Source organism: Aedes aegypti, chromosome 2 (assembly GCF_002204515.2).
Source record: "Aedes aegypti strain LVP_AGWG chromosome 2, AaegL5.0 Primary Assembly, whole genome shotgun sequence".
Taxonomy (NCBI): Eukaryota; Metazoa; Arthropoda; class Insecta; order Diptera; family Culicidae; genus Aedes; species Aedes aegypti.
Window position 1 is genome coordinate 378,390,257 of NC_035108.1, and position 26,420 is coordinate 378,416,676.

The 26,420-nt window shown below is 37.4% G+C and overlaps 1 protein-coding gene across 12 annotated transcripts in view; it reads right to left on the bottom strand.

Annotated features, from left to right (window-relative positions):
• The window catches only part of LOC5565300 (trafficking kinesin-binding protein milt), a 312,518-nt gene that overhangs the window by 65,330 nt on the left and 220,768 nt on the right, over positions 1 to 26,420 (bottom strand). The window contains exon 1 of one of the 12 annotated variants that reach the window (XM_021846823.1): positions 24,808 to 26,027. The exons of the other annotated variants lie outside the window; for them this stretch is intronic. Coding sequence (XP_021702515.1) covers positions 24,808 to 25,417 — 610 coding nt within the window. The 5' untranslated portion in view covers positions 25,418 to 26,027. Of the gene's footprint in view, positions 1 to 24,807; positions 26,028 to 26,420 lie in introns of those variants that run through there. 12 annotated transcript variants of the gene reach the window in all.

A 26,420-nucleotide genomic window follows, 5' to 3' on the forward strand; every position in this document is an offset into this window, starting at 1 on the left:
CCCTGTGAACTACACTTGAGGACCAATCCCTAGGAGAATTGCTGTAGAATTTTCTCGAGGGATGTTTGGCGGGATCTCGTAAATAATCTTGAATGTATTTATGAAGGATATAATATATGAAAGAATAAGCGGCAGAGTTCCTAAAGCTGTCTTTAGAGAAATATAAATAATGTGAATAAATTCTGAAGGACTTGTGGGGAATCTCCAAAGCCTCTAGACCAGGCTTGCCCAAATGCTGAATATTATGAGAGTCTCTTTAGAATTCAAGTAATAATCCAGTCAAGAATATTTTGAAGAAGCTATCTCAAAATTTGTAGACCTTGTAAGAATAATGCCCATGATTTTATAAGAATCATGCATAGAATTCTGTCAGAATCCAACTTAGTATTGTTTAAAATCCTTCATAAGATGTGTGAAAATCCTGATCAAGCTTTTCTGTGTCAGAATTAAGCGTTCAGGATTTTATAATAATTGTGTCTATGTTTTCTGCAGAATCCTACCCCATACAGTGATGGGAAGTGGCGAACACATCTGCTGATCCGAAACAAAACTAAACTGCTGATTTACTCGCATCTGTCGTTGCAAGTTTTTGGGAAAAAAGGTATTTCCCTTTCGAGATTCCTGGTTATCAAGGGTTTACTATCAATTTGATGGGTATACAATTGATTTATCTGTCAAAACCATAACAAATTATACCTTGTTCGGTTACTCGCGAGTAAAGGTTCGCGAACTGTGTGCTATTTTTTATGGTATGTTCTCGCGAGCAGGCAGGTGCGAACTTACTCAGACCAAGCCTGTTCGCGAGTCTGTCATATTTGTTTTGCGTTGGTTTACACTTATAAGGTGCTTCATGATGCGAACATTTCCGTCACAAACCTATTTTAATTTCCATTTCGAAATTCTACACTCAAATGTTTGAGAATACTGTCTAGTACTTCAAAAAAATAAAAATCCTGAATAGAAATCTATGGACTTCTGTTGAAGATTCTGTGAGAATCTGTCCCATATTGTCTAGATTTCATTAAATAATCTGTTAATGATTTTGTTTCCTTGTTTTAGGATTCTGTATGAACCATTCCCAGATGCTTGTAAAATTTCCAGGATTCTGTGAGAATATTAGTTTATGAATTCCCAGATGCGCGGGGATGAACCAGCCTCAGACTGAATTTCCCCATAATAAAGAGTCAATAAATCAATCAATTCCCAGATGCTTGTAAAATTTTAAAATGTAGTCTTCTGGCTAAACCTTTTGTTCAGGCTTTATTTATCGAATGTTGAAGACATTGAAACATTGTTGTATGTAATTCTAACAAGATTAATCTTTTGAACAGATCGTAAATTTATCTTAATATTTTTTTCACAATGAACCTCAACACGACCCTTTTAAGTCAGAACAATTATAACGATTATTGCAACTCCAATCAACGGTAAAATACTTAAGAAGATTAATAAAAAAAAAAACACTTCAAAAAATACCGAGCTTAAATTTAAGCTTGAAACTTCATTGAAAATGAGAAAACTTAGCCTAGGTAGTTCAAACTTCAAGTTGGTAGAATAGCCAACGAGAGCCAATGAGAAGAATTTTCAAACTCTCCGCGGGCCATACAAAAAATCGCGGGCGGATGTGGCCCGGGAGCCCTACGTTAGGCTGCCATGCACTAGACCAGTGCTTCCCAAACTTTCTCAACTTTCGCCCCCTTGAGGCCAATATTAATCTGGAATCGCCCTCTGATATGTGATTCAAATATTTTAATAAGGACAAAAAATGTCTTTGACGCGCATATCCAAAGAATCATAATACAATAACTATTATGTACATTTAAAAATATTTTCTTAAATATCGGTAGCCTGGACTGTAAATTAAAATAATGTAATGTGGCGCCTTGTGACGTAGTTGGGGCGAAGTTCTCCAAAACTGAACCAAAAACTTTTAATTTTACATGAATATGTCATATTTGGGTGAACTGCAATGATTCTGTTCGCAATTTTTCGTTTTTTAAAGATCTCACCCCGTGAATTGTGATTAATCTGCTATTTCTTAAATTACTGGAATAATTTTCAGAAATTGTGAGTAATAAATGCCTGACGTTTCTAACGCTTTTCTTTATCCAATCCAAAAACCCTGAAAATTATATGAAAATCCAGAATGTTTTTAAACTCAATTATTCGTTCAATTTATCAAAAGGGTGTTTTTCTAACACCAAGAAAAACTCGAATTTTTCGGACGTTCTGGAGATAACGCAACGCATTTCTGAAATTTCTTCAAATCTATTTATAAATAGAGTTTTTTTGGCTTTGGCATCGCTGGAACGCCATTTTTATAGGCTAAGTTTTCCAAAATTTGTTTATAAAATGATTAAAAACATCACAAATGGTACTGTAGATTTTTTTTGGAAAAGGCTGAATGCCAGAAATTTTAACTTCCAAATCTTCTAATGATTAACTTTCAAATCTTATGCAAAAAGCTCAATGAATAACTCAAATATGTTGTGTTTGACAATCATGTAATGTTGTCTAAAATAATTTTAAAATGACCATGATTAGAGATATAACAATCTAAGGTAAAATAGTCCTAGAAATATTTTGGAATTGATTAACCTTCAGATGTGTGTCCTCCAAAGGTTATGAGTAATTATTTTCAAATGCTCCCATGTTAGCTTTTTCGCCCCCTTTCTTGTTTTTTCGCCCCCCAAATTCTGTTTTACAAATTTTTGCCCCCTTGAGTCTGAAAATCGCCCCCAGGGGGCGAATTCGCTCACTTCAGGAATCACTGCACTAGGCTATCACAGGGATTGTTTGGATTAATTCTCCTACGTATTTCTGCAGTGGTTCCTTTTTGATTACTGTCCGAACAGCGCCTTAAAAACACTGCAAATTGAATGAGCGTGGAACTGAAAAAAGTTATATATCAGATGATACGAAGTATTCACATGTATCACAAAAAAGAGTCAGTGCACTACATATAAGACAAGCATACAAACTATTGCAGCATTATTTGCCGCCCTAGAATTGATATGATATGCACTTCGAAATTAAAATAGCTAACTCAGAGCCAATAAAGTCATGCGATTCTGCAAGCTAGTTCAGTAGTTAGTTCCGACAGTTCCCAGAAGAATACAAGATTTATAGGGTTATCTGCATTCAGAGTTTCGGCATTCAGTCTAATTAATTGCGTTGACTAATTTTTAATCATCGCCGACGTTTCGGTCCGGCTATTGGACCATATTCAGGGCTCGATATATAACGGTCGGGTTTGAAAGGGTCACGCCGTCTGCTACAACTTTGGGCCATCCGTTTTTGGTGGGTTTGGGAAATCCCTGGTTGGTGCTGAAAACACTATAAAAAAAACTAGTGTTTTCAGCACCAACCAGGGATTTCCCAAACCCACCAAGTACGTATGGCCCAATATTGTAGCAGACGGCGTGACCCTTTCAAACCCGACAGTTTAATTTTGTCCAAAAAAGTTTTAACTTGTTGATTTATATATCGAGCCCTGAAGATGGTCCAATAGCCGGACCGAAACGTCGGCGATGATTAAAAATTAGTCAACGCAATTAATTAGACTGAAAGCCGAAACTCCGAAAATATCTACCACCTATCCAGTCGAAACATACTACTATCTGCATTCAGATCTTTAATTTTATTTCATCATGCGATAACTATCCTGGACCTTGAGTCTTCAAGTTATTCATGGACCTTGAACCACCTTAAACCTTCAAGAGCACAAATCTAAATAATCAAAGTGCACTTTGAGCTGAAATTTGGCCATCCATGGCCAGTTATCACAGTGAACGGTTGTTGGGTACTCCGGATATGTGCTCTCAAAAATGCAAGCATTATTTTATGGTTATTATGGCAATTTATAGGACTAACTCTTCACGTTGAACGCAGTCTTTTCCGATACGTCTTCACACTAAGAAGGTAATACCGAATTCGAACCCATCCAACTTCAGTAGAAAGCTTTAACCTCATTTCCAAACCCATCCCGTCTTTGAATGGTTCATGAAAATTGATTACCTTCGGCGGTACCGATGACGGTGATCGAAGAAAGGAATGCATTTTAAACCTCTCATCGATCCTATCCGTTGAAATGCGCATATGCATCTAACCCGTTTCCCGTTCATTCGTTCCTTCAATGGTCTATTGAAATATTGGAAATCTTCTTCTGTTTGAGTCTGCCATTGAAAACCCGCAACGGTACCCATCGACAGTTCAGGGGGGCAAAATTGCATTTCTGACCCCGAAGCGGCGGCAAATTTTACTGCCAATATATTGATGCATCCAACCAATTGTGTGATGACCGTTTGACGCTTTGCCTTTTTACCGTCGTCGTCACATGACGGAGACGACTGGGGGAGTGTCAGTTGAGGCGATCACATGATAAATTGATCGTTTATTCGTGTTTTCTCCGCTCTAATGTTAAACCGATCGGATAATGCACCACAACACTATGGGCAATATAGAGATCAAAATTAAAAAAAAAAATGCTTGTTCTGACAGGTTTTTATTGTTCATCATTCCATATTGAATACTCCTATTTTAGGTATTCCTGCAATATCAGATCCAATACTTTACACAACTCTTTTTTTTTTCGTTCCAAGTTGTCCCGAGCTATTTTTAAAAATTTTAGTTTTAGATGTAAATTAGTTCGTGAATAATTAAGTTGCACATATTGCACTTTTTTTCATTTAGAACTTTTTATCAATTTCAATATTGTCTAACAATTTTCCAGCAAAACTTTGTTTCAGGGTTGGATATCGCAAAATGACTCATACCATCATGATATTATCGACCGCCAGATTATATAAAAACTGCCCATAGTGCACAACCGTGGCAATGGCGGCAACGGTGACAGCAACGACCAAACTGTTGGGGAATTTTTGCGACTGCTGCAAATCAATCAATTTTCTCCATCGTTCGGTAGGGGGTTTGATGGTATGATGCGCTGCCCAATGTTGCTCAATTCGGCAAGGATCATTTTCGGAGCGGTGTGGCGGTTGTTCGTATTATTGTATGGACAAATGATAGATACCATGTCGGGACGGGGGTACTTTGCCGTAGGCAAACGATATTGACTGGGAGTTTCAAGAGACATTAACATTGGAAGATATGTACAATCCGGGGGGAGAAATTGATTGACATGATCCATTGTTCGCTTTGAATCCACAACTTGTTATCTAATGGGTAATTTGGGAATAATTTTGTACAAGACGACAAGTAGCGGCGTAAGTGTGGCAATGACCTTTGTCATGCTCAATTTTTACGAGAGAAAAAGTGTGCATTGTGCTTTTGTGCTGTGCGGTACAAATTCCGTGATCCTTCTTTAATGCCGTGTTGAGAAAGAGAAACGTCTTAGAGGATTGCTTCCGAAGATATAAACTGAATATGGTTTTTATCACGAACGAAAGTAAGAATGAATCTCTGAAGTCCAGAGATACAAACTTTTTTGTTTATCGTAATGATCGGATGGAGCTGTTATCATCATTCATAGACTTATAAGACATAAACTTTTTTCGTAATTTGAAACCAAAGTTTTTGAAACTTTGGGTTTTGCTGTTGAAATACAGCTCGGTGAATATACTTTCATAGATAGAATTTTATTTAATGAGTGCTCTCCAGTGCCGACTGGAATACATATGAAACGATAGTAATCTTTATGTTAACATTTCTTTGCAAACAAAACTTGATATCAACAATGCTCTCGAAACTTTAACAAATTCCATTGTTGAAGCAAGGGGCAATGCAATACCAAAAAGTGAAGACAAATTCGAATCCGTAATTATAGACGATGATCTTAAACTATTGATTCGTCTTAAAAACGCGAGGAGAAGTCAATTCCAACGCACTCGCGATCCTGTTATGAAAATTTAATTGAAATTGAAAGAATATCTTGGTTAATTCGCCAAGATATGCATAAAGTTTGATAAGAAAAGTAAGCAAAGCAGACATTAATTTATACTTTGCGATACAATTTCAAACACCCAATAAATCAAATTATAAATATTAAGGCTGCATCGCTTCGAATGACCGGCTATTGGCATTTACCACATAGTTCTCACGAATCGAAACCTGACTAGAGCACGGTGTCTTTGTGGAGTAACTTTATTACAAAAAAATAGGTAAGTCTGAAATTTCGAACTAAAAACAATTAGACTTTGCTCTTTCATTTGCGACCAAAATCAAAATAATCGGTCGGGGGGTCCAGAACATTTTTTTTTATTTTGTGTGATATATGTGTTGATATGTGTTTTTGTACCGACACACATTGCGTTGAACATAGATACGGGACAAACTGCAAGATCAAACCATTTGAACACCTTGGCTTGGAAGGTAAAGGGTTTCTTGCTCAAAAGAGCTGTATTAAGCATATATGACATATGATATACGCATAATTGCAAAACTTTCTCAAACGTCATTTTAGTTATTTGTCCACGAAAAACCTTGAAAATCGTACTTAAATTGGTCATAATGATGTAAGAAGTTATTAGGAAATATTTTTAATAGGTGAAGATGCATCGATATCAAACCTCGAATTTCCAAGAGCTTGTTTGTAGATTTGTATCTTGAGAACCTGACAACCTTTTGCGTTGAACATTTTATTGATTAGTTGCCATCAGCGAGTGACCAGTGAGTTACCGGTTGTCTGCTTCTCTGGACTTGTGCTTTTGAAAATTCGTGGTTTGGCTTCTATGTATATTCACCCTTAAAACCATTGATAACCGAGCGTGTAGCTCGTTGTTATTAAGCAGATAAACGGACCAAAATAAAAACTGTCACCGCTGGGAGACAGAGAAGGATCTTTTCTTCGTCGTAGCATTGTGAAATAAAGTGTAAATCCATTCGTTTGCTCAGTAAAAACAAGCTATGGCTTTTAGGACGAGATCATAAATTATGCGAGATGTCTCTTTTTACTCGTAGGGGATGGTACACAAATTATGTCACACTAAATTTCAATTTTTTCGAGCCCCTCCCCCCCTTTGTCACACTTTCTGTATGAGTCCTCCGATAATTTTGTAAGGCTTGTCACGCATGACTTAACCCCCTTCCCCATCCCATCTTGGAGCGTGACGTAATTTGTGCATGACCCCTAGATACAAAAGTGACTTATCCGCCTTTCAAACAACACAATTTCAGTTATTCGAATTAACTAGTACAGGGCTTCGCATGTGATAAACCTTGTTATAAGGCATGTAATATACTTGCCCCATGGTGCTGAAAAATACGCTAATTTGGATGGTATTTGAGAAGTTTCAAATCTTATATTTTTTATGTTATTTTCTTAATGGCACAGTGCTTATGAAAAGATCAGAAACTAACATCATGAGGCTAAAATGGGTTTGGGATATTTGTACTTGTTTGCAGTACCATAACCCCATATTAACCCCTCTACCGGCAGCTTCATTTTTTCAAAATATTCAAATCGCGATAACTTTTTTGTTTCTCCATATTTTTGAAAAAAATTTCCACAACTTCTCAAAAAACTCTCTTATTTTCAGAATCTGTATCGGTTTTGAGCATTGGTCATCTATATTCGGAGATATTCCAAAATTCCTTGGGGGACCAACGCATAGCCATAACTCTCGAAATTATCTCTGGCTACAGATTTTTTTCTCATATTCGGTTATTCACTTTTCAAAACTAAACTTTGATGAAAGTCTATTGTGAAGAAATTAAACAAATCGGTGTAACTGTTTTTGAGCAATGAGCTTTTATGTTTTTGGTACCACTCTAGCCGTAACGAGATCTTGAAAACTTCTTAAAATATCATATTGAAATTTTATATGGGAAGTGTCGGTCCCCCAAGGAACACCGAAATATTTTTAAAACCAGTTGAGCAATGGGCAATACCGACATAGATTCCAAAAGTAGAAGAGTTTTTTGAGAAGTTGTGAAAAAACGGTGGAAAAATATAACGAAACAAAAAAGTTATCGCAATTCATATATATTTTTGTGCTGATAAAATGCAGCTGCCGGTAGAGGGGTTAAGCTAAATTAAAGCAAACAAACTCATGAATATCTCTTCTGCTATCTGTCGAATTGAATTTTTCTCTTCAGCAAATTTCTTTATTATGGTTTGAAGAATGAGCTTTTACAATGGGATAATAAGTTTGTACTTACATTACAGTACAAGCGTGTTTGGAACATACCTCAAAATTTCTCCATAGTAATTTCCATATAAACCTACATTGTCTTTGGGTCACCTTAAATCACCACCTAGAAAGCTGCAAATTTCGCAGAACACTATTTTTATAGTAAGGATAGTAAGGAACATATGTGAGATTGAGTTCTCAAACATTTTTTAATTTTGAACCGCCCTAATGTACATAAACACATAGATAGGCAAATTCAAACATATGTGCAAGTCTCTCGAAATCAAACAAAAAAAAAATTACTCTGGACCCCCCGACCGATTATTTTGGTTTTAGCAGCAAATGAACGCGAGAAACCTAGACTTTATTGTGGAGAAGTTTCAGACTTACCTATTTTTTTGTAATAAACTTGTTCTACGAAACACACCGTGAGAGCAGCCCACACCCAACCATTAAACTTAAAGACTATCCCTTTCCAAGACAACCAGTGCATCTAAAGAAGGGCAATTCCCTCAATCGACAAGTGTTTGCGATAAAACCGAGTTGGGTGTCGTTCGAATCGGAATCCAGATATAGTTTGTCATTTTACGATCCCACAATAAAACAATTCTAATGACACCCCGTACGCGAGGAACTGCACCACCGTGGAAAAGGTTAAACACGTCTTTCTTGAAGGAACGGCTGGTGGAAATCTTTCACTTTGCGATTAAGAGTACGAGCTGAACGGCTAAACTTTTGATCACTCGTCGGCTACGCTGGGCGATTAGCCCGGAATCACGTTTTTTGTACAGCACTCAAATGAAACCGAATAGCTTGATTTTCTTTTTGTTAATGTAGGGACTTGTATTATGTTTGCGGTAGTGGCACTACTGCAGCGAAACACTTTCTTTTTTCATAAGAACGTGACTCATCTTATGATGGAGGCGACGGCGATATCGTAGTTGAGCTCCCAAAGGGATTGCCCATAATTTAACATCGATGCGATTGGTCGTCGATGGTGTCAGACAAACCGGATGACCGCTATCATTGGACGTTGAGTCTAATCCACCTAGCAATTAAATCGTCTTTCCTAAGCAACACAGCAAATGCCCAAATCTAGAATACATAATCAGTTAATCCAACACACTTTCATGTTGAGAGAATGATAAGTGGATGTTAATGTAGTTAACCCCAGTAAAAATGGTTTTATTATGATTTTGAAGATCAATTTTTGGCTATAAGCCAGTAATAAAACCATGATAAAACCTTTAAATTTTTACTTTTTACCTCTTGCGGTTGCAGAGTTTTAATATTAATGAAAATTTGAGATTTAACTAAATAAGAAAATGGTTTTATGTAACCTATTTTAACGGAACAAAATTTGAATGAATTGAATACCTCTGGCTCTTCTTAAACGATAGTTTGGTTGTGGAAAAATATAATATGATAATAAGTCTATGAGCGGTTCAATGGAATACTTGTAAATAATTGAAATTATTTTAATACTTTTAATTTGTATTATAGAATAAACATAGTTGCCTATCTTGTGAACATCAGCACTAATGATTCTTCAAACTCTTTCAGGAAAAGTAAAAAGTTGCCAGCCTCAAAACGAAGAGATGTGAGAAAAAGGTAATTGAGTTTTTGCGAAGGAAATAGCAAATTTTGTTTTGGTTTTCGTTTCGTGCAGATTTCCAAGGCGATCGATCTCGGTTCCGGGAAGATTGAATTCTTGTGATCGATGGCAGCGCTGAAAAATCGAGGTTACATGCTGAAATTGATGGGAAATTATGCTTTTTCCATAGAACAACTCGCAACCGTGCTAGTAAGCAAACAACAAAGAGCTTCTGTAGTTTTTTTTTTTAAAGAGTAATGGTACAATTTCCCATTAAATTCAAGCTGGAGCAACACTGGATCGTAATGCGACCGGATGCTTCGGGCACATTTGAGGAGAAAACAATTAAGCGGTGGGAAAAGTTCTACTTTGATTTGTCTGTCTGGTTTCGATTCGGGGCGAACAAAGTGAAAACGTGAAGGAGGAGAAAAACAACCTAATTATACTAATTGAAGGCCTTTGTGTTCTGGTTCTGGGATATAATTGATTAGATGGGGAAGGTGCAGGTTAACGAAATCCAATTAAAGTGCAACTCAAGTCGAATGTAAAACGACCAGAAGTGAATCGAGCACTGAGGTGTAGACCCAAGCATTTCTAAAAAATTTGATCAGATAATTTTCTTTCAATTTTTTTTCTTAAGTACTTGGTTTTCTATAAATTTGAAAACAATATTTGAGAATATCCTGAATTTTTTAATAGCTATAACCACATATGCTTTTCATCTTTCTTTTTTGCAACAAGTTACTAGCAAGTAAAAGTAAAAGTGCATATACATTCCTTAGATTTTTATCATCTGTTTCCCACAAAAGTTTGCAGCAATAGGTTTTAACGTTCTCCAATCCGCAGGTAGGCTTACAACATGTGTGTACGTTGTCTAGAAGCCTTCCCAGTACACCGTGTAGTATTGATTTACGACACATCTTTCCATTTACCGAGTAGGTATGGAACGGCCAACTTATCCCGAAAACAATGTTGCTATATGGCTTTTGACCTAAGAAGTAATAGAGTTCCACTATCAGCAGCCGTTGATCGGCGATAATTCAAAGCATAGATGTCTCTTATTTCTCACCCAGCCAGATGCCTTTCACTATTATTCGTTACTTGTTGGGCTCCATCGGAAACCTATGAAAAACAACCATGATTCCCATATCCCAATACGGTTAACCGATCCACCGATCAGAACCGTCCCCGTTTTTTTCTCTCCTATGCAACAACCTCATGTAATATCCACACCCCTTCCTTCATATTGGTAACCGAGCCCTCGCAAGTAGGAAACCTAACCGACAAACCTTATTATGATGTATCACCGGTGATCGTCTTTTAGATGGGTAGCCACGACGACAACAGGAAAACGAGAAACCTTATGATCAGTTGCTTCATCGGAAACTGCGCTTCTATTTGCTTAACTAGCTGCTTTTTAGCGATGGATTTAGTGCAGTGCCCGCCCACTAGGCTGGTCCAGCTTTGCATATGTGAATTTAAACCTTTGAGTGTGTAATAGAATGCTTCAAACTTTAAATTTATGGTTCTCCTATGTTCAAACAAAGTTTGAAATGATTTGAACGCAATTTAGCTATAGACCATCTATGTTAATTTCGTATGGAAATTACTATGAAAAAGCCATTATTTTTGTATTCAGGTCTCTAACTCTTCATCATAATATTCTATGGAAAACTTAACAATCTCAACCATGCAAAGCAACATCTAGGTACAACTTTGGGGAAAACTTTTGGATGATGTGTTAATCGTTAGTTAGTGTAACAAAATGTGATCCGTAGTAAAGTTGTAGCTAGAAAAATATCACATGGAAAGAGAAGTATTTTTGAAAAGTTGCACTGCCCATGTTTGCATGTTCAACGTAAATATTGTCACTATCTTTGCTGGGAAAATGCGTTTTTGTCATCCTAGCTTCATTCTTGTATATTTCAACCATTCCAGTCAAATAATCTGAGCATTTGATAAAGATTGAAATTGAAATGTTGAATGAGGGAGACTTTTTGATTAATTTCCGTTTGTTTTATCCGTCTAATAAGTTAGTTTGATGAACGATTTTATGGATGAATTGACGTAAGCATCAGGTCACTTTCATAGCAACCTGGTTTATACGCTAAACTATCTGAATAAACACTCTACAAACCGCGTGTTTCTTCGGGTAAGTTGGTGTATGTGCTCATGTCAATCCATTTTTCCCTTATAGTTAAAATATTTCAGCACAAATAAGCACTATTGACAAGTCCAACATGTGTACTATTACGTGATGACTGCATATCAATGTTTTTAATTTGCATTTTGGTCATATTGGCGCATACGTCGACTATGCCAATATGGGCAGTGCAGCAGGGCTGACTATAAAAAGTTGACCTTTTAGATATTTATATCTTTAAAAACTTCAAACAGCGTGGCCGTATTTTCCGTGAACTTCGTGAGTATAGCCAACTTTCTTTTTACGCTCACTTTTTTACGATCTATCTTTATACGCCCCTTCTTTTTATGCTCCAAATTCCAACTTACGCTCCCTATTTTTACGCTCCAAAAATTCCAACTTACGCTCCTGCCAGATGACGACCCAAGAGAACCAATGTAATAGAGATATTTCTGGAACGGGACTGATGAGGAGATGCCGGAAATCGATGTCTGACCCATTCTGGAATCCAAGAAGGCGAAACTTTAAGTCGTCATCTTAGATTCCAAAATGGCGTCAGATAGCAATTTCTGTCATCTACTCATAGGTTCCGTTCCAAAAATACCCATAGTGCATGAGTTTCAAGTGGTTTTAACAAACCGGAAGTCACCATCTTGGATTTCAAAATGGCGTCAAACAGAGACTTTCTCCTTCTATTCATCGGTCCCGTTTCAAAAATACCAACAGTGCATAGGTTTCAAGTAATTTTTACAAACCAGTAGTCGCCATTTTGGATTGGAAGGCGCTAGCTATCGATTTCCATTGTTCCCGTTCCAAAAATACTCATACTGCACGAGTTTCAATTTGGATTGCAAGGCGCTAGATATCGATTTCCATTGTTCCCGTTCCAAAAATACTCATACTGCATGGGTTTTAAGCAACTTTCTCAAACCGGAAGTCGCCATCTTAGATTTCAAAATGGCGTCAGATAGCGATTTCTGGCATCTACTCATCGGTTCCGTTCCAAAAATACCCATATTGCATGAGTTTCAAGTGGTTTTAACGAATCGGAAGTCGTCATCTTAGATTCCAAAATGGCGTCAGATAGCAATTTCTGTCATCTACTCATAGGTTCCGTTCCAAAAATACCCATAGTGCATGAGTTTCAAGTGGTTTTAACAAACCGGAAGTCACCATCTTGGATTTCAAAATGGCGTCAAACAGAGACTTTCTCCTTCTATTCATCGGTCCCGTTTCAAAAATACCAACAGTGCATAGGTTTCAAGTAATTTTTACAAACCAGTAGTCGCCATTTTGGATTGGAAGGCGCTAGCTATCGATTTCCATTGTTCCCGTTCCAAAAATACTCATACTGCATGGGTTTTAAGCGACTTTCTCAAACCGGAAGTCGCCATCTTGGAATCGTTAGACATCGATTGAAGGCATCTACTCATCTGTCCCGTTAATAAAAATACCTATATTGCATGGGTTTCAAGTGATTTCCATAAACAGGAAGTCGCTATCTTGGATTGAAAAATGGCGTCAGACTATGGTTTCCGTCATCCCTATTGATACCCTTGAGACGAACCACGATTAAACCCCACCTCTTCGCAACACTCCTTGAGAACAAACGGAAAGCTATTCTTCGCTTCTAATTCTTTTTACGCTAAAAATTCGATCTCTTTTTACACTCCGAATTCCAACTGACGCTCCCTCTTTTTATGCTTCAATTCTTTTTACGCTCTTAGTTAGGTGCGTAAAAAGAGATTTGGCTGTATAATCCACCGTAATTCACACTTGAGCTTCTAAAACCATCTTAAATTTACACAGTGTGTATCTAGGCTTTTCACTAGCGTATTATTTTAACCTTACTGTTATCAATTTTGTCAGCTTCTTGTTGAATAGCCGAGGTGGGATATCAGATGGTGAGCTCGTTTCATAATTCTGTTTCTAATGTATTTAATATGATGGTTTACATTATTATCGAGACAGAGTAGGGAACACTACGTTTGTGTGTGAGTTCAACAATCAGTGAATAGTCGGATATTACGGTCGGTAACATTTTTTCAAATTTTGCATAAAAGTTAAATAATTATTTTTTTGGTTTTTTAAATCTTTAAATTTTCGAATGTGGGCCCAGATAGCCGTAGCGGTAAACGCGCAGCTATTCAGCAAGACCAAGCTGAGGGTCGTGGGTTCAAATCCCACCGGTCGAGGATCTTTTCGGGTTGGAAATTTTCTCGACTTCCCAGGGCATAGAATATCTTCATGGTGTACAGAGAATGGTATGGAACTGAACATAGACAAGTGCAAAACTATTACCTTCACGCGGCGCCAAACGTACGTGACTCACGACTACGCAATCGGTAACAACATCATCGAGCGCGTGTTTTCCATTCGTGATCTTGGCGTAATACTATCTATTATTATAAGGCGTAATACTATCTATTATTATAAGTTGAAGTTCACTGAACACATAAGCACCGTGACAGCGAAAGGATTTGCTGTGTTGGGATTTATCCGACGAAACTCGCAATCGTTTCGCGATGTGTACACGCTGAAGGCTCTGTATTGCTCGCTGGTCAGGAGCGTCATGGAATATGCAGTGTGCGTCTGGTCTCCATACCATGCAACGCATATGCTCAGAATTGAGAAGGTGCAGCGCTGTTTCATCCACTATTGTTTAAGGCAGTTACCGTGGAACGATCCAACGAATTTTCCCGACTATGTAAGTCGTTGTAGGCTGATAGATTTGGAAACATTGACGTCCAGACAAACTAAGATTCAGCGATTATTTGTGTATGACTTGTTGTCCAATAACATCGACTGCTCGGAATTGACTAACGAACTGAGGTTTTACGCACCGACAAGGCAGCTCCGCGAGAGGCAGTTGCTGGTTATACGACCGCATAGAACGACATATGGACAGAACTGCCCAATGTCTAGTTGTTTGCGGGCATTCAATGATGTAGGATGTTATTTTGATTTTAATGTGTCCAAATGTACTTTTAAACATAGAATTAAGTATTTAAATTAACAGTCTGGCGGATTAAGATATTGATCCAAGACGTAGCAATTAAATAAATAAATAAATAAATAAATGTACCTGCCACACGATATACGCATGCAAAAATACTCATTGGCATAGTAAGCTCTCAGTTAATAACTGTGGAAGTGCTCATAAGAACACTAAGCTGAGAAGCAGGCTCTGTCCCAGTGGGGACGTAACGCCAGAAAAGAAAAAGGAGAAATTTTCGAATGGTTCGACACTAGAAGTATCGACTTTTTCTTTAAAGACTGATAGATAACTTTTTGGATTGATGTTGCATAATTAGCGTCATGTATCATTTTTGAATGGTTCGTCATCAAAGGTGTCGAGGCGGCTGTCAAATGGGAGTGAAATTGAAAAGTCGACCACCATGTCCAGAACAAGCTTTGAGGCTTAACGCGGAAAAGTAAAAATAATTATTCGCAAAATTTCAGATAATCAATGGGCTGCTGGCGGTTTAATCTGCAAGTTCTACTCAATTGATTAAAAAATGTTTTCGAGAAAATTGATTATGCTTTCACCATTGTTTGGTCGTCGATTTGTATTTACATTTAAGAACCAGCAACACATTGGGATAGCAATAAAGAGCCGCGAGTACCTCCTTTGGTGTTGACATATTGTGCTCCAGTCAAGTTTTCTACAAATGGATATATTACTTTTTCAATTGACGCATTTATATGAACTTTGGGGCATACACCCTTGAAAAATCATTGATATTTACGTCATATATGCCCGACATATTGAAGATAATAAATGACGTAAATTTAAGTCACAAAAGACGTAATTTTCCGTCACATTGAAATGAATTTTGTTCACATTAAAAAAAAATCAGTCACATTGGACGTAATTTTACAAGCATGACGTATTTTTAACTACAAGTATCATCAAATTAACGTCATTTATAGGGTTAGTTTTAAAATTACGTTCATTTACACGTGTCATTCCGTCCAAACGCTGAGTATTGCCATACTGAGGGGTGAACCACAACTTTTGCACGATGACTTGAATGACTGTTACATTGATTGCTTAGCTTAACTTTAAAATACATACGATTGGATTGGATTGGATGTGTAATCACAGAGATATAGACCAAACACTTTTGTATGTTTTTAAAGGGATGAATCCAAACTTTTGCACGGAAGTGTGCATTCAATGCTACACAATGTTCTAGCATTGAAATTATGCTCCCTTCATGTTAATGACACTGCACGGTACAGTCAATTTATGTGACTTTGGACACATCTATATATGAAACGAATTCATTACTTCATGTCACAATTTGAAAACAAATCAACAGAATCGAATGATTTTTTACCGATTTCGTCTCCTGTTCTATCATAGCTGGGCAATTTTAATGTAAATAGACTAGGTTTTTCCATGTGAAACCAATAGTCGCTAAATAAGAAATTGATTTGTTGACTTAAGTATACCCTACAACTTCGGAGCCTTTTAAATAAATATTAAACTAACTTTCAGCAATACAATGCAATTTTGAAGGATTGCTTCCCTGCGATAATTTTTTTTTCTTAGCATTTTCACGCATGTGTACCGATTTTCAATCAATTCGCGTGATTTGTCGTTAACACATTGTGTTCATTTGAAAAATATTTGCAAATAAAAGAAACTACTGAGTTAGGATAAACAGAGTTCTTTTGTTTGAATGAATAAATGTATGGATGGTACCAAATATTTTCACAAGATGGTATCATAATAATATGAAAAATGTTTCTAGCAATAATATTAAATATGGCAGCAATTATATTAAATATAAATTTCATTGTCCAACTATTGCGGTATATGCTTTTACTCTAAATTATAGATTTTTTATCAAAATTAAACATCTTTTATGTACTACATCTATCATGAACTGATATAACTGCTGCATGTAATTGTTTTAGTTCTAAACTTAATAATTCACGCTTAAAAAATCCGTTTCGTAGATAGAGGGACCGGTTAAAAATGTAGGCTTTTTTATGCATCATTTAAAACTATTCTTCCAACGATCAAAATCGAAGTACAGAGGACTCAATGGCTTCCTTAAAGCGAATAACACGTCAACATTTTCTCCCCATCCAAAATTGGTATATTTGGAAATGTGAGATACATTGAATTAGAGTGATAAATGTTGAGGGTGTATGATTGATTATATGCTTAAACTATTTTACTATTTTTTCAATTATATTTCGTAGCTCAGCTGAAACGATCAGCAACGTTAATTGGATATCTCTTACATTTTTTGGATCTCTTTTATACAGTGGTACTCAACCTGCGATCATCGGGGTGCATGTGGCCCTCGAGTTCAATAAATACGGCCCGTGAAGTTATTTCATAGAATACCCAAAAAAAAAAGTTGCTCGTCTTTTGACTGGTCTAGCATCCCTCATGCATACGTAAATAATATGCACGCGGACAGGAAAAGCCTCGAAATCAAGATAATCGATTACATTCAGTCGAGGTACATTCCACTGATTTGGGCAACGACCTAATGAGTGTTGCAGAACATCGAATTGGGCGGCAACTTGGAGTTAATGAGTGGGTCGATCGATAGTTGCACGGTATTTTATCATTTTCTTTTTTATGAATCTATATCTGTTCGCGGCATATCTAATTGAAATGATTTCGTACTCTTTTCTTTGCTAGGCCTTTTAATGAAACAGAAAAATATTGATCACACTGACCCATGTAAATTGGGCCAAAAATGACCACAATGCATTAGGAAAGTAAAATACCCTTCATTGCTGTAATTCAGCCTTAAATACTAATGTAATACTTTTTCCTATCAAATCTAAGCGTACTTAGTGTCGTCACTCGGTATCATATATCCAAACCGTCATGATGTAACGAACACCCAAAGTCAACAATAATCACTAGTATTAATAACAAGTCGCGTCAAATTGCCATGTGATACGATACCTACAATCAAGAAGATATAGGGTTACATACGTATTGTAAGGCTCTAAACGCATCCACCGAAGAAAATGCCATGATTGGCTTGTGGAGTTTAACAGGTTGGTTGCGCACATGGAAAATCATAGAGCACCAGCTGAAAGGCGAAACAATTTACACGCATCTATCTTCTTGGCCTGACTGTGTCGTTAACCGACACGCGAATAAACCAGTAACCCGATCAGAAGAGCAAAACATGATTATTACAACTGATGTTATTTATTTCAAATTTTGTTTGTAACAGAATGTGTTATAACATAAGCTGATAAAAGTGTTTCAGCATGTCGTGTCACCACTTTAGGCTATCTGAAGGTTGGAGGGTCGATTAGTCCATAAAGGAAACATATCGGATGTTCTTGACCTGATATGTCGACAAGATGTCGGGGTGCGAGTCGGATTACAATGTCAGACAATTGCAGGTTGATTTCGAGTTAAAGTTGGATCAGTTATAAAAAGTCTATTTGGTCGATGTCAAGTCAATGTCGGGTTAAAACGAGTTTAGAATATAAGCATATCTGTAAAAAACAATAAGTATTAACAGTTGATATAATTGTGTTTTTAATTTGGTAACCCTCACTGATCGGGAAAGTCGCGTTGGCGACTTACTACGAGGGCGACAAACTAAAGTTACAACCGTTGTGCAGTACGACCGTTAGTCACACTGCACACGGGCTAATGTTTTAATAACAATCATCATCAAACAACGTCGTTGTGGTCGATTGTCGGTAAATCGCACAACCTTTTCGCCAAATCTCGGTCGTTGCGGAATTTCACCCCCGATTAACCGGTGAAGGGTCACGTGGCGAGCTGCACAAAGTCACATTACCGCTGAGTCGTGATTGCCAAACGACGATTTGCTCAAATTGTTTCTCCACTTGGACCATAGCCTCGAACCTCCCACGATTTGTGACGCGGAAGGATGGAGAAATTTGCACCCTGGGTGAAATCTACCCCGCAGCAGGAGCGACGACAGTAGCCGAACAAGCCGCAGAAATTTCCCAGCAGAAAAACAATCGAATTTCAAAAATCGCACTGGCCACTGCTGATTTAATGGATATGACTACAGCCTCCCCTGAAGGGTAGTTGTAATATGAGCAAAAATCGCGCAAACTGGACCGCACCGCTGCACAGTGGCTAGAAGCTGGCCAAAAGTAAAAAAAATGAAGCATTAAAATTTATTCCCTGATATCTTTTCTAGCTTGTTTTCGATTTGTGAGCATTTCAATATTCTACATCATGTAAACTGTACGTACAGATGTCTGCTAAAATTTTTATTCACTGGCATCATAGTCCTGGGCAGGCATTGCAAAATTCGTTCTCAATTGATTTCGAAGCACTAGAGTTTCCGGGAATAATTCCCGGGAAATGATTTTCTGTTTCTCGGGATTCCGTTATTTCCCACGATTTTCGTATTTCCCGGGTAGTTCTAATCAAAAAAGAATTGACCATCAAACAGAAACCAATTCTTACAGGAATTCTTGCACAAGTTTCCTCAGATGGTTCTATCAAAAATACCTCCTTGGATGGCTCCAGAAATATTTTCAAGGATTTCTCGTGAAATACTTCAAGAGCTCTCTCCAGGAATACCTTAAATTACATTCCTTCAAAATTTTCTCCAGAAATATTATTAACAATAACTCCAGGAGTTTCTCCGAGGATTCCTCTCAAAATACCTCCAAGGTTTCCTCTACGAACTACACAAGGAATATCTCTAGACATTCTACTAAGAATATCTTCAGGGTTTCTTTCAGGAATGCCTCCAAGTTTATCTCCAGGAACACACCAGACATTCCTAGCGAAATATCTTCAAAGATACCTCTGTAAATTCCGGGAATTTGTAAAGGAGCTGTCCAGGGATTTCTCCAGTAACTCTTCCAGTGATTTTTACGGGGATCCCTACAGAAATTCCGCCAGAGTTTCATACAGGAATACCTTCAGAATTTCCCCAGGTATGTCTCTAGGGATTTCTTAAAAATGTCTCCAATAAATTGTCTAGGAATACCGTCGGGGTTTTCTCTAGCAATCAATAGTACCTCCAGAGATTTTTTTCAGAAGTACCACCAGAGTTTTCTCTAGGAATACCTTATGGATCCCTCCTAGAAAACGTTTTTCTTTATGAATATCTCAAAGAATACCTTCAAAAATATCTCAAAGGCTTACACCAGAAAAATCTCCAAGGTTTCCTTCTGGAATTCTTTTTGAACTTCTTAAGGAATTCTTCTGGAAATTTCCTCAGTAACTCTTTCAGGCATTCCAGGAGTTCCTCCAAGAATTCCTCTTGGGTTTCATCCAATAATTATCCTAAGAATCCCTCCAAGGATTCCTCCCGGATCTTTTTTATTGGTTTCAGGAATTCTTTCAGAGTTTCTTTCTGTTTTAAAAAATACATCCATCAATCCTTGTAGGATTTCCTGAAGAATTTGTCGAAGAATTTCTTTAGAAATTCTTCCAAAGATGCCTTCAGGAGTCCTTCTTAAAACTCTTCTAGGATATCTAGGAAACTCTGCTAGCATTTTTTCGTGGAATTACTCCTAAAGCTATTTCAAAATTTTCTCTAGTGTTTTTACAGGTTGTTTTTTCAAATAATTTTTCTGGTAATACTTCCAGCAATTTCTCTAGGGACATCCTCCAAAGCACGATCAAAGCAAGCGAAGAAAAACATCACATATGTATCAGTCTATGATCAAGCGATGCAAAAAGATTGATAAATAGCAACAGCGAACGGGAGTCCCAAGAAGAGAGAGGTTTGGAGCTTTTGAGATGGGTTTTATCATGTACTGTTATCCCTCAGATATAATCAGAGCTGTAGCAGTAGACGATAAACTTACTCTCATGATGTGTTGCGGATCATGTTTTTTACAGAGAGCAATAAGTGGGAGACATTCTCAATTATCTCAGAATTCAACTCTTGGTCCTGGGACTATAAGTATTGGTTAATTAATTTGTAAGTAATTTTCGATTCCTAATATAATAATCCTTTTTAGAGGGTTAGATCTCAGTTATTTATGGACCGATTTGAATGAAGTTTCCATAACAATTGAGACAAACTTGTATTTCAACATATATTTTTGAGTGATTTTTCCATTCAAAAGCGATAGCGGCTAGCTTCATGGTATTCAAAAAAGTTGTATGTATGGGGCTTGCATGTTATCAGATAAATTATTACAACTACTTGTCCCGGAAAGCTTTGTTTTACCATCAAAAAGGCTGTTGAAAACGCCATGAAACGTCTAATACAAAATCCGTTCACTCCTGTTTTTTTTACTTTCCCGGTGAATATCCTAAGGTTTTAAATACGTAGACACATCGGAGTACCTCAGGAATATAACTCTGAGACAATTTTCAAAATCCAATAGCCCGTTCTCAAGCCATTTCGTGACATACAAACACCATTCCATTTTTATTTAAATAGATAAAAAAAGAAATAAATAATACATTTAAATAAATTTAATAAATTCAAATAGATTAGATAAAAGATATTTCGTCTAAAAGTTCATTCTATTCAAATTATAACAACTTTTGAACTCGTGATTGATGACTACTCAAAAATATATGTTGAAATTCCAGTTATGTCTGACATGCTACAATCAGTTTAGAAATAACTGAGATCTAGCCTATCAAAGATGACTATTTTGAAAGGAAAATCTAAAAAGTAGTAAATGTATTGTCCATGAGTGTATTTATTATTAAGATTTATAAATAAATTCAAAATTTTCAAAACACTGTGCGTCTGAAGCGATTGGAATTTTGAAAGAATTGTGAGCTGTAATTAAATGTTACTTAGAAAAATAGCTTCTGAGATAAATTTCTAAACAATATAATGCTATGGTTTACAGCAAAAGGGCCGTAAAAAGTCTTTAGTGGGAACACCCACCATATATTTTTTCAGTCGAGTGGGTAAAACTACGGAGGATACCTGGGTTGCCGTTCATCCACTAAAATTTATAGGAAATTCGAAGGATTATGACATTACATGAATTTTCTTTTCTTCATAAAACCAAGCACAAGGCCTGGGAAGAGCCCATGGAAAAAATTGCCAAGAATCTTGTCAAAAGCTAAACAAAATTCTGTCCAAGAATAGCTTAAGGACCTCGCCTTTCATCATCCATAAAAGATGTTGCCATAAAGTTAATCTCACCAGAATATTCATTGAGAATGGATGGAACGATTCGCTGCAAATATGTAAGAAATCCATACTAAATGTTGTCAATCAACAAAAGTGCGATTTTTTCTTTAATTTCAAACACACAAGGTTTACTTTTATTGTATTAGTAGAAAAATTTAATTTCTTGATTACCATCAGTAATGGAATGTGGCGAACATGGTTGCTGAACCGGAACAAAAATAAAACAAATTGCTCGCGAGCATCAGAGTGCTGATTTCTCGCATCTGTCGTGTTCGCGAGTAAACGAAGCTTAAGTAATTAGTGAACGTGTTCGGTACTGTTCAGAGTCACTTGCGCTTGGAAAAAAGCTATTCCCCTGCCCCCTTCGAGATTTCTGGTTTTCAATGGTATTTTATTATAAACTGGTAGTTTCCTGTCGATTTGATGGATATAAAATTGATTTGTCTATTCTATCATAACCATAATAAATCATACCTGGTTCGGTTACTCGCGAGTAAAATTTCGCGAACTTATTTGCTATTCCTTTGGGAAAGTGCTCCTGAGTAGGCGGGTGCGAAATTACCAAGCATGTATACGTATCTATCATGTTTGTTTTGCGTTGATTTGGTGCTTCGTGATGCAAACATTTCCACCACTGATTAGTATATTCTGACATAACTTTGCTATATAGAACGTTTTTTCACTGAGCTAAACGACCTACTAAAGCAAAAAGTTCGAAGGTTTCGTTCTCCAAAAGTAAAAAAAAAAATCATTAAATGAAGAGGCTTATGTGTCTCATTTATTAATTAAAGATAAAGTCAACAAAAAGGGGCCACTCGATGTTCGATAGCTCTTTTTGAAAAGTTACGCGAGATTTGATTGTTGCTTACTTTGGTGATAAACTTTCCACCTTCAAAAATTGCACTTGTTTATTCAAAATATAAATTTGTTCAATTTTAGAGGATGGAGGAGGATAAGAGAATGTGTTTTCATGATTACAATGAAATCTTTTGCCATAATAGAATTATGTGCTTTCATTATTAGTCAAAGTTTAATAAAAAAAAGTAAATAATGGGGTCTATATGAAATTTTGAAGAAGAAATTTGTTCCTTTGGTTAAAGACAACTTATATGAACAGCGGCTCATAGTTTTTCAGTAAATCAGAGCCTCATATTGTACATACATGAAAGCTGTAAAACAGTTCTTCAGAATATGAAAACATTTTGTAATTTTTCAACGTTGTTGTGAAGTACATAGGAAACACTTTAAAATTACCATCCTCCTTACATTGTGTTACTAAATTTTGTAGGGTGTTCAATGTGCTATGGCTTTGTATGCGTCAAATAGAATAATTGACGTACAAATAATATTTTTTTTGTATACTTTGATGTTGCTATTGATCTATGAACCAAATATGTTTTCTAAATGTCAAATTTTAGTTACGTCGAAAAATTCCATTGAATTATACTCAAAAATCATGTTTTATCGATGAATTAGAGTTTGGAACAATTTGAGCAAGATTTGTACTTTTGCCCAACTTTCCTATGAAGTACGGCCACCGTGCGCCGCGGCAGTTCGCTCCAAATTGATTGTAGAGCTAATTTACATTCTATTTATTGAAGTGCAACACGAGCCAAACACAATGGGTTGTTGGTCTCCGGACAAACTAAGCAAGATATTTACGGTCAGCTCAGATTCCCCGGGAGCTCTCTCTGGTCGCTCGGACGCAACAGCTCTATTGTGAGATAGAGCGACTGATTGGCGTCGGAGGGGGTGGTAACATTGCGGATGAAAGGTGATCATTGGGGTTGTGGATTCACGATTTGTTTGTAAATTGAGGACAATTTCTTGGTGGTGCGGCGGTTTCCCATGCACCTAATTGAATAGTGGAAACCGCGGTGTGCTTTCCCGGGCGAAAATGGTAAGCAAACGTGTGACGATTAGTGGGATTTATGGCTGAAACCTAGCTTGAATTATGTTTTTTTTTGGGAAACATATCTCATAGCTGTGTAGGCGGAATAAGGAAAGTTACGGTTTTGAATTTGAAACAAACTATAGGGGAAAACTTTTATGAACCGAGTGCCAAAACACATTTTTTCTGGCTGTCGGAAGTTATAAACCTACCTAAAGCAATAAAGAAGCATTTGTCAGTGCTACTTCTTATGCCTATTACTCCTTTTTCGATTCTTATTAGGACATTGAGGATAGGCCTGACGATTAGTTCTATCAAAATGAAATCGTAGAAGGTTCTTCTTCTTCTTCTTCTTCTTGGCATTAACGTCTTCACTGGGACAGAGCCTGCTTCTCAGCTTAGTGTTCTTATGAGCACTTTCACAGTTATATCGTGTGGCAGGTACGATGATACTCTATGCCCAGGAAAGTCAAGGAAATTTCCATTACGAAAAGATCCTGGACCGACCGGGAATCGAACCCAGACACCTTCAGCATGGCTTTGCTTTGTAGCCGCGGACTCTAACCACTCGGCTAAGGAAGGCCCCTTAATCGTCGAATTCGCCCTGTAAAAACATTGATGCTTCCGGTTGCTCTTTACGGACACTGTCAAGTGTATACAATACGCCCGGAAATAGCATGACGCTATGCTGTTACAGCCAAGGTATCAAAGTAAGATGGATCTATGGGCATTTCTTCCAGTGATGGGTAACAACATAGATGATGTTATTCTAAGGCATATACAATCAAAAAGGTTTGAAACAGAATGATAACTAACGAAACGAAGAATTTACTTTCTAAGTGCATATCTCAAAAGAATAAAGCTTGTGATTTTCTAAAGTCTACAAAAAAATCGACTAAGAAATCATATCTTATCGTTTTATACTAATAAAAAGCGTGAACTTAAAAACCACATTCAGCTACTTTTCTACAGCAGTCACTACGGAATACCTTCAAACATCATCTGCTCAGTATCGAATCCATACGCCGAATGGTACGATGTAGTGGGCTCAATGAATCTGAAGGCACCTCCGGCCCCTTCACCACACAGAGGGGAAGGATCGCCGGATCCATTTTCAAACACCGTTTCCGAGGGCTGTCTCGAATTGGTCTTCATTCTAACAAAATCAACGTCTTCGTCGACGTCGTCATCAATGTGCGAGTATTCGTCGTCATTTCGACGTAGGAACAAATCCGGACTACGTTGATAAATCGTTGCGTTTGCTAGGTCCCGTGGCTTCCTCCGAGGACTTCCATTCAAGGCCGTCGGATTGGACAACTCTATTGTACTCTTCTCCAAAGTTTCGATGTTTTTCGAAATGCCAAAATTTGCTTTCGTTTTCGATACGATTCCTTGATTGAGCAGCTGTGCAAGCTCCAGATTCAACGGAGTTCCACAGCCATCCTCCTGTTCGTAGTCATCTTCATCGCCCATCGAGGAAATCCTTTGGTACGGAAAGCTCTCGCAAACTTCTTCGTAATCGAAGACCTCATAATCATCGGACGGCGGAGACGAAGACTTATCATTCTCCTGACCATTCGATGAAACCGAATTACTCATGACTTCGTCACTACTGTCGTAGTCGTCGTCAAAGTCTTTGTCGTAATCCAGCCATACAATTTGTTTGTGCGTAACGTTCTCTCACCAACAGTCAAAAGGCACTTTGGGCAGGGGATGCTCTATCATAACTAAACGCATAAAGTAACGCGGCGCTGGGAGCCATCATTAGTAGTTAACAGGGCTATAATTTACGATGTACTGATGGCTGCCGCCTATAGCCCCCCGACACCACCAAGTGGTTGGCGTTTAGATTTCATCATCAATCCAGCGACGCGTAGCACTTTTCTCTCCGTCCGTAAGTTTTCACCGTCGAGGCACAATGCGTAGGTAAGTAAGTAATTTGCATACAAAATCTTCCCCCGCAGCGTGCTGGGAAGCCGAAAGCGCAGTAGCAATTTCACACCTGTTGGGCTTCAATTCGAACTGGAGCAAATGTGAGCGGCAAACTCTGACTCTGTACTGTTCGGAATCGCCGGCAAAAAAAATCGTGATCACGGCAAATAAAATTGAGGTATAAATATCGATTGTTTGTTTCAAATCTGTACACTCTTTCAAACTATCTGCTAACAAGAATTTGAATCAAAGCGATGAAGCTGAAACTGCTAAGGGGCTGTATGGAAAAATATTTTGGTTAGGCCACCCGATATGAAGTTCACGTGGTTCAAGAAAGTAAATAAAAACTCAAACAAAATTGGAACACATGTTGAGTAACATCATATGTGAACGATTTTAAGAACATTAGAACCAGAAAACCATTACAAGAAAACAAACAAAACAGTAAACACAATGAACAAAACCTGGTAGCCATAAGTTGTGGCAGGAGAAAAAAGAAGCTCGGTAAATTAAAACTCCAAAACTTTAGTGGAGTCACGGGAAGAAATGCTCGTAATATGGAAATGGAAACAAACAAACAAAAACCAAAACGGAAGCACAAAAATAATTCGATAATGGGAACCATCCAAGGGGTCTATGCTCACATGATCGATCATCATTGCAAGAGAAT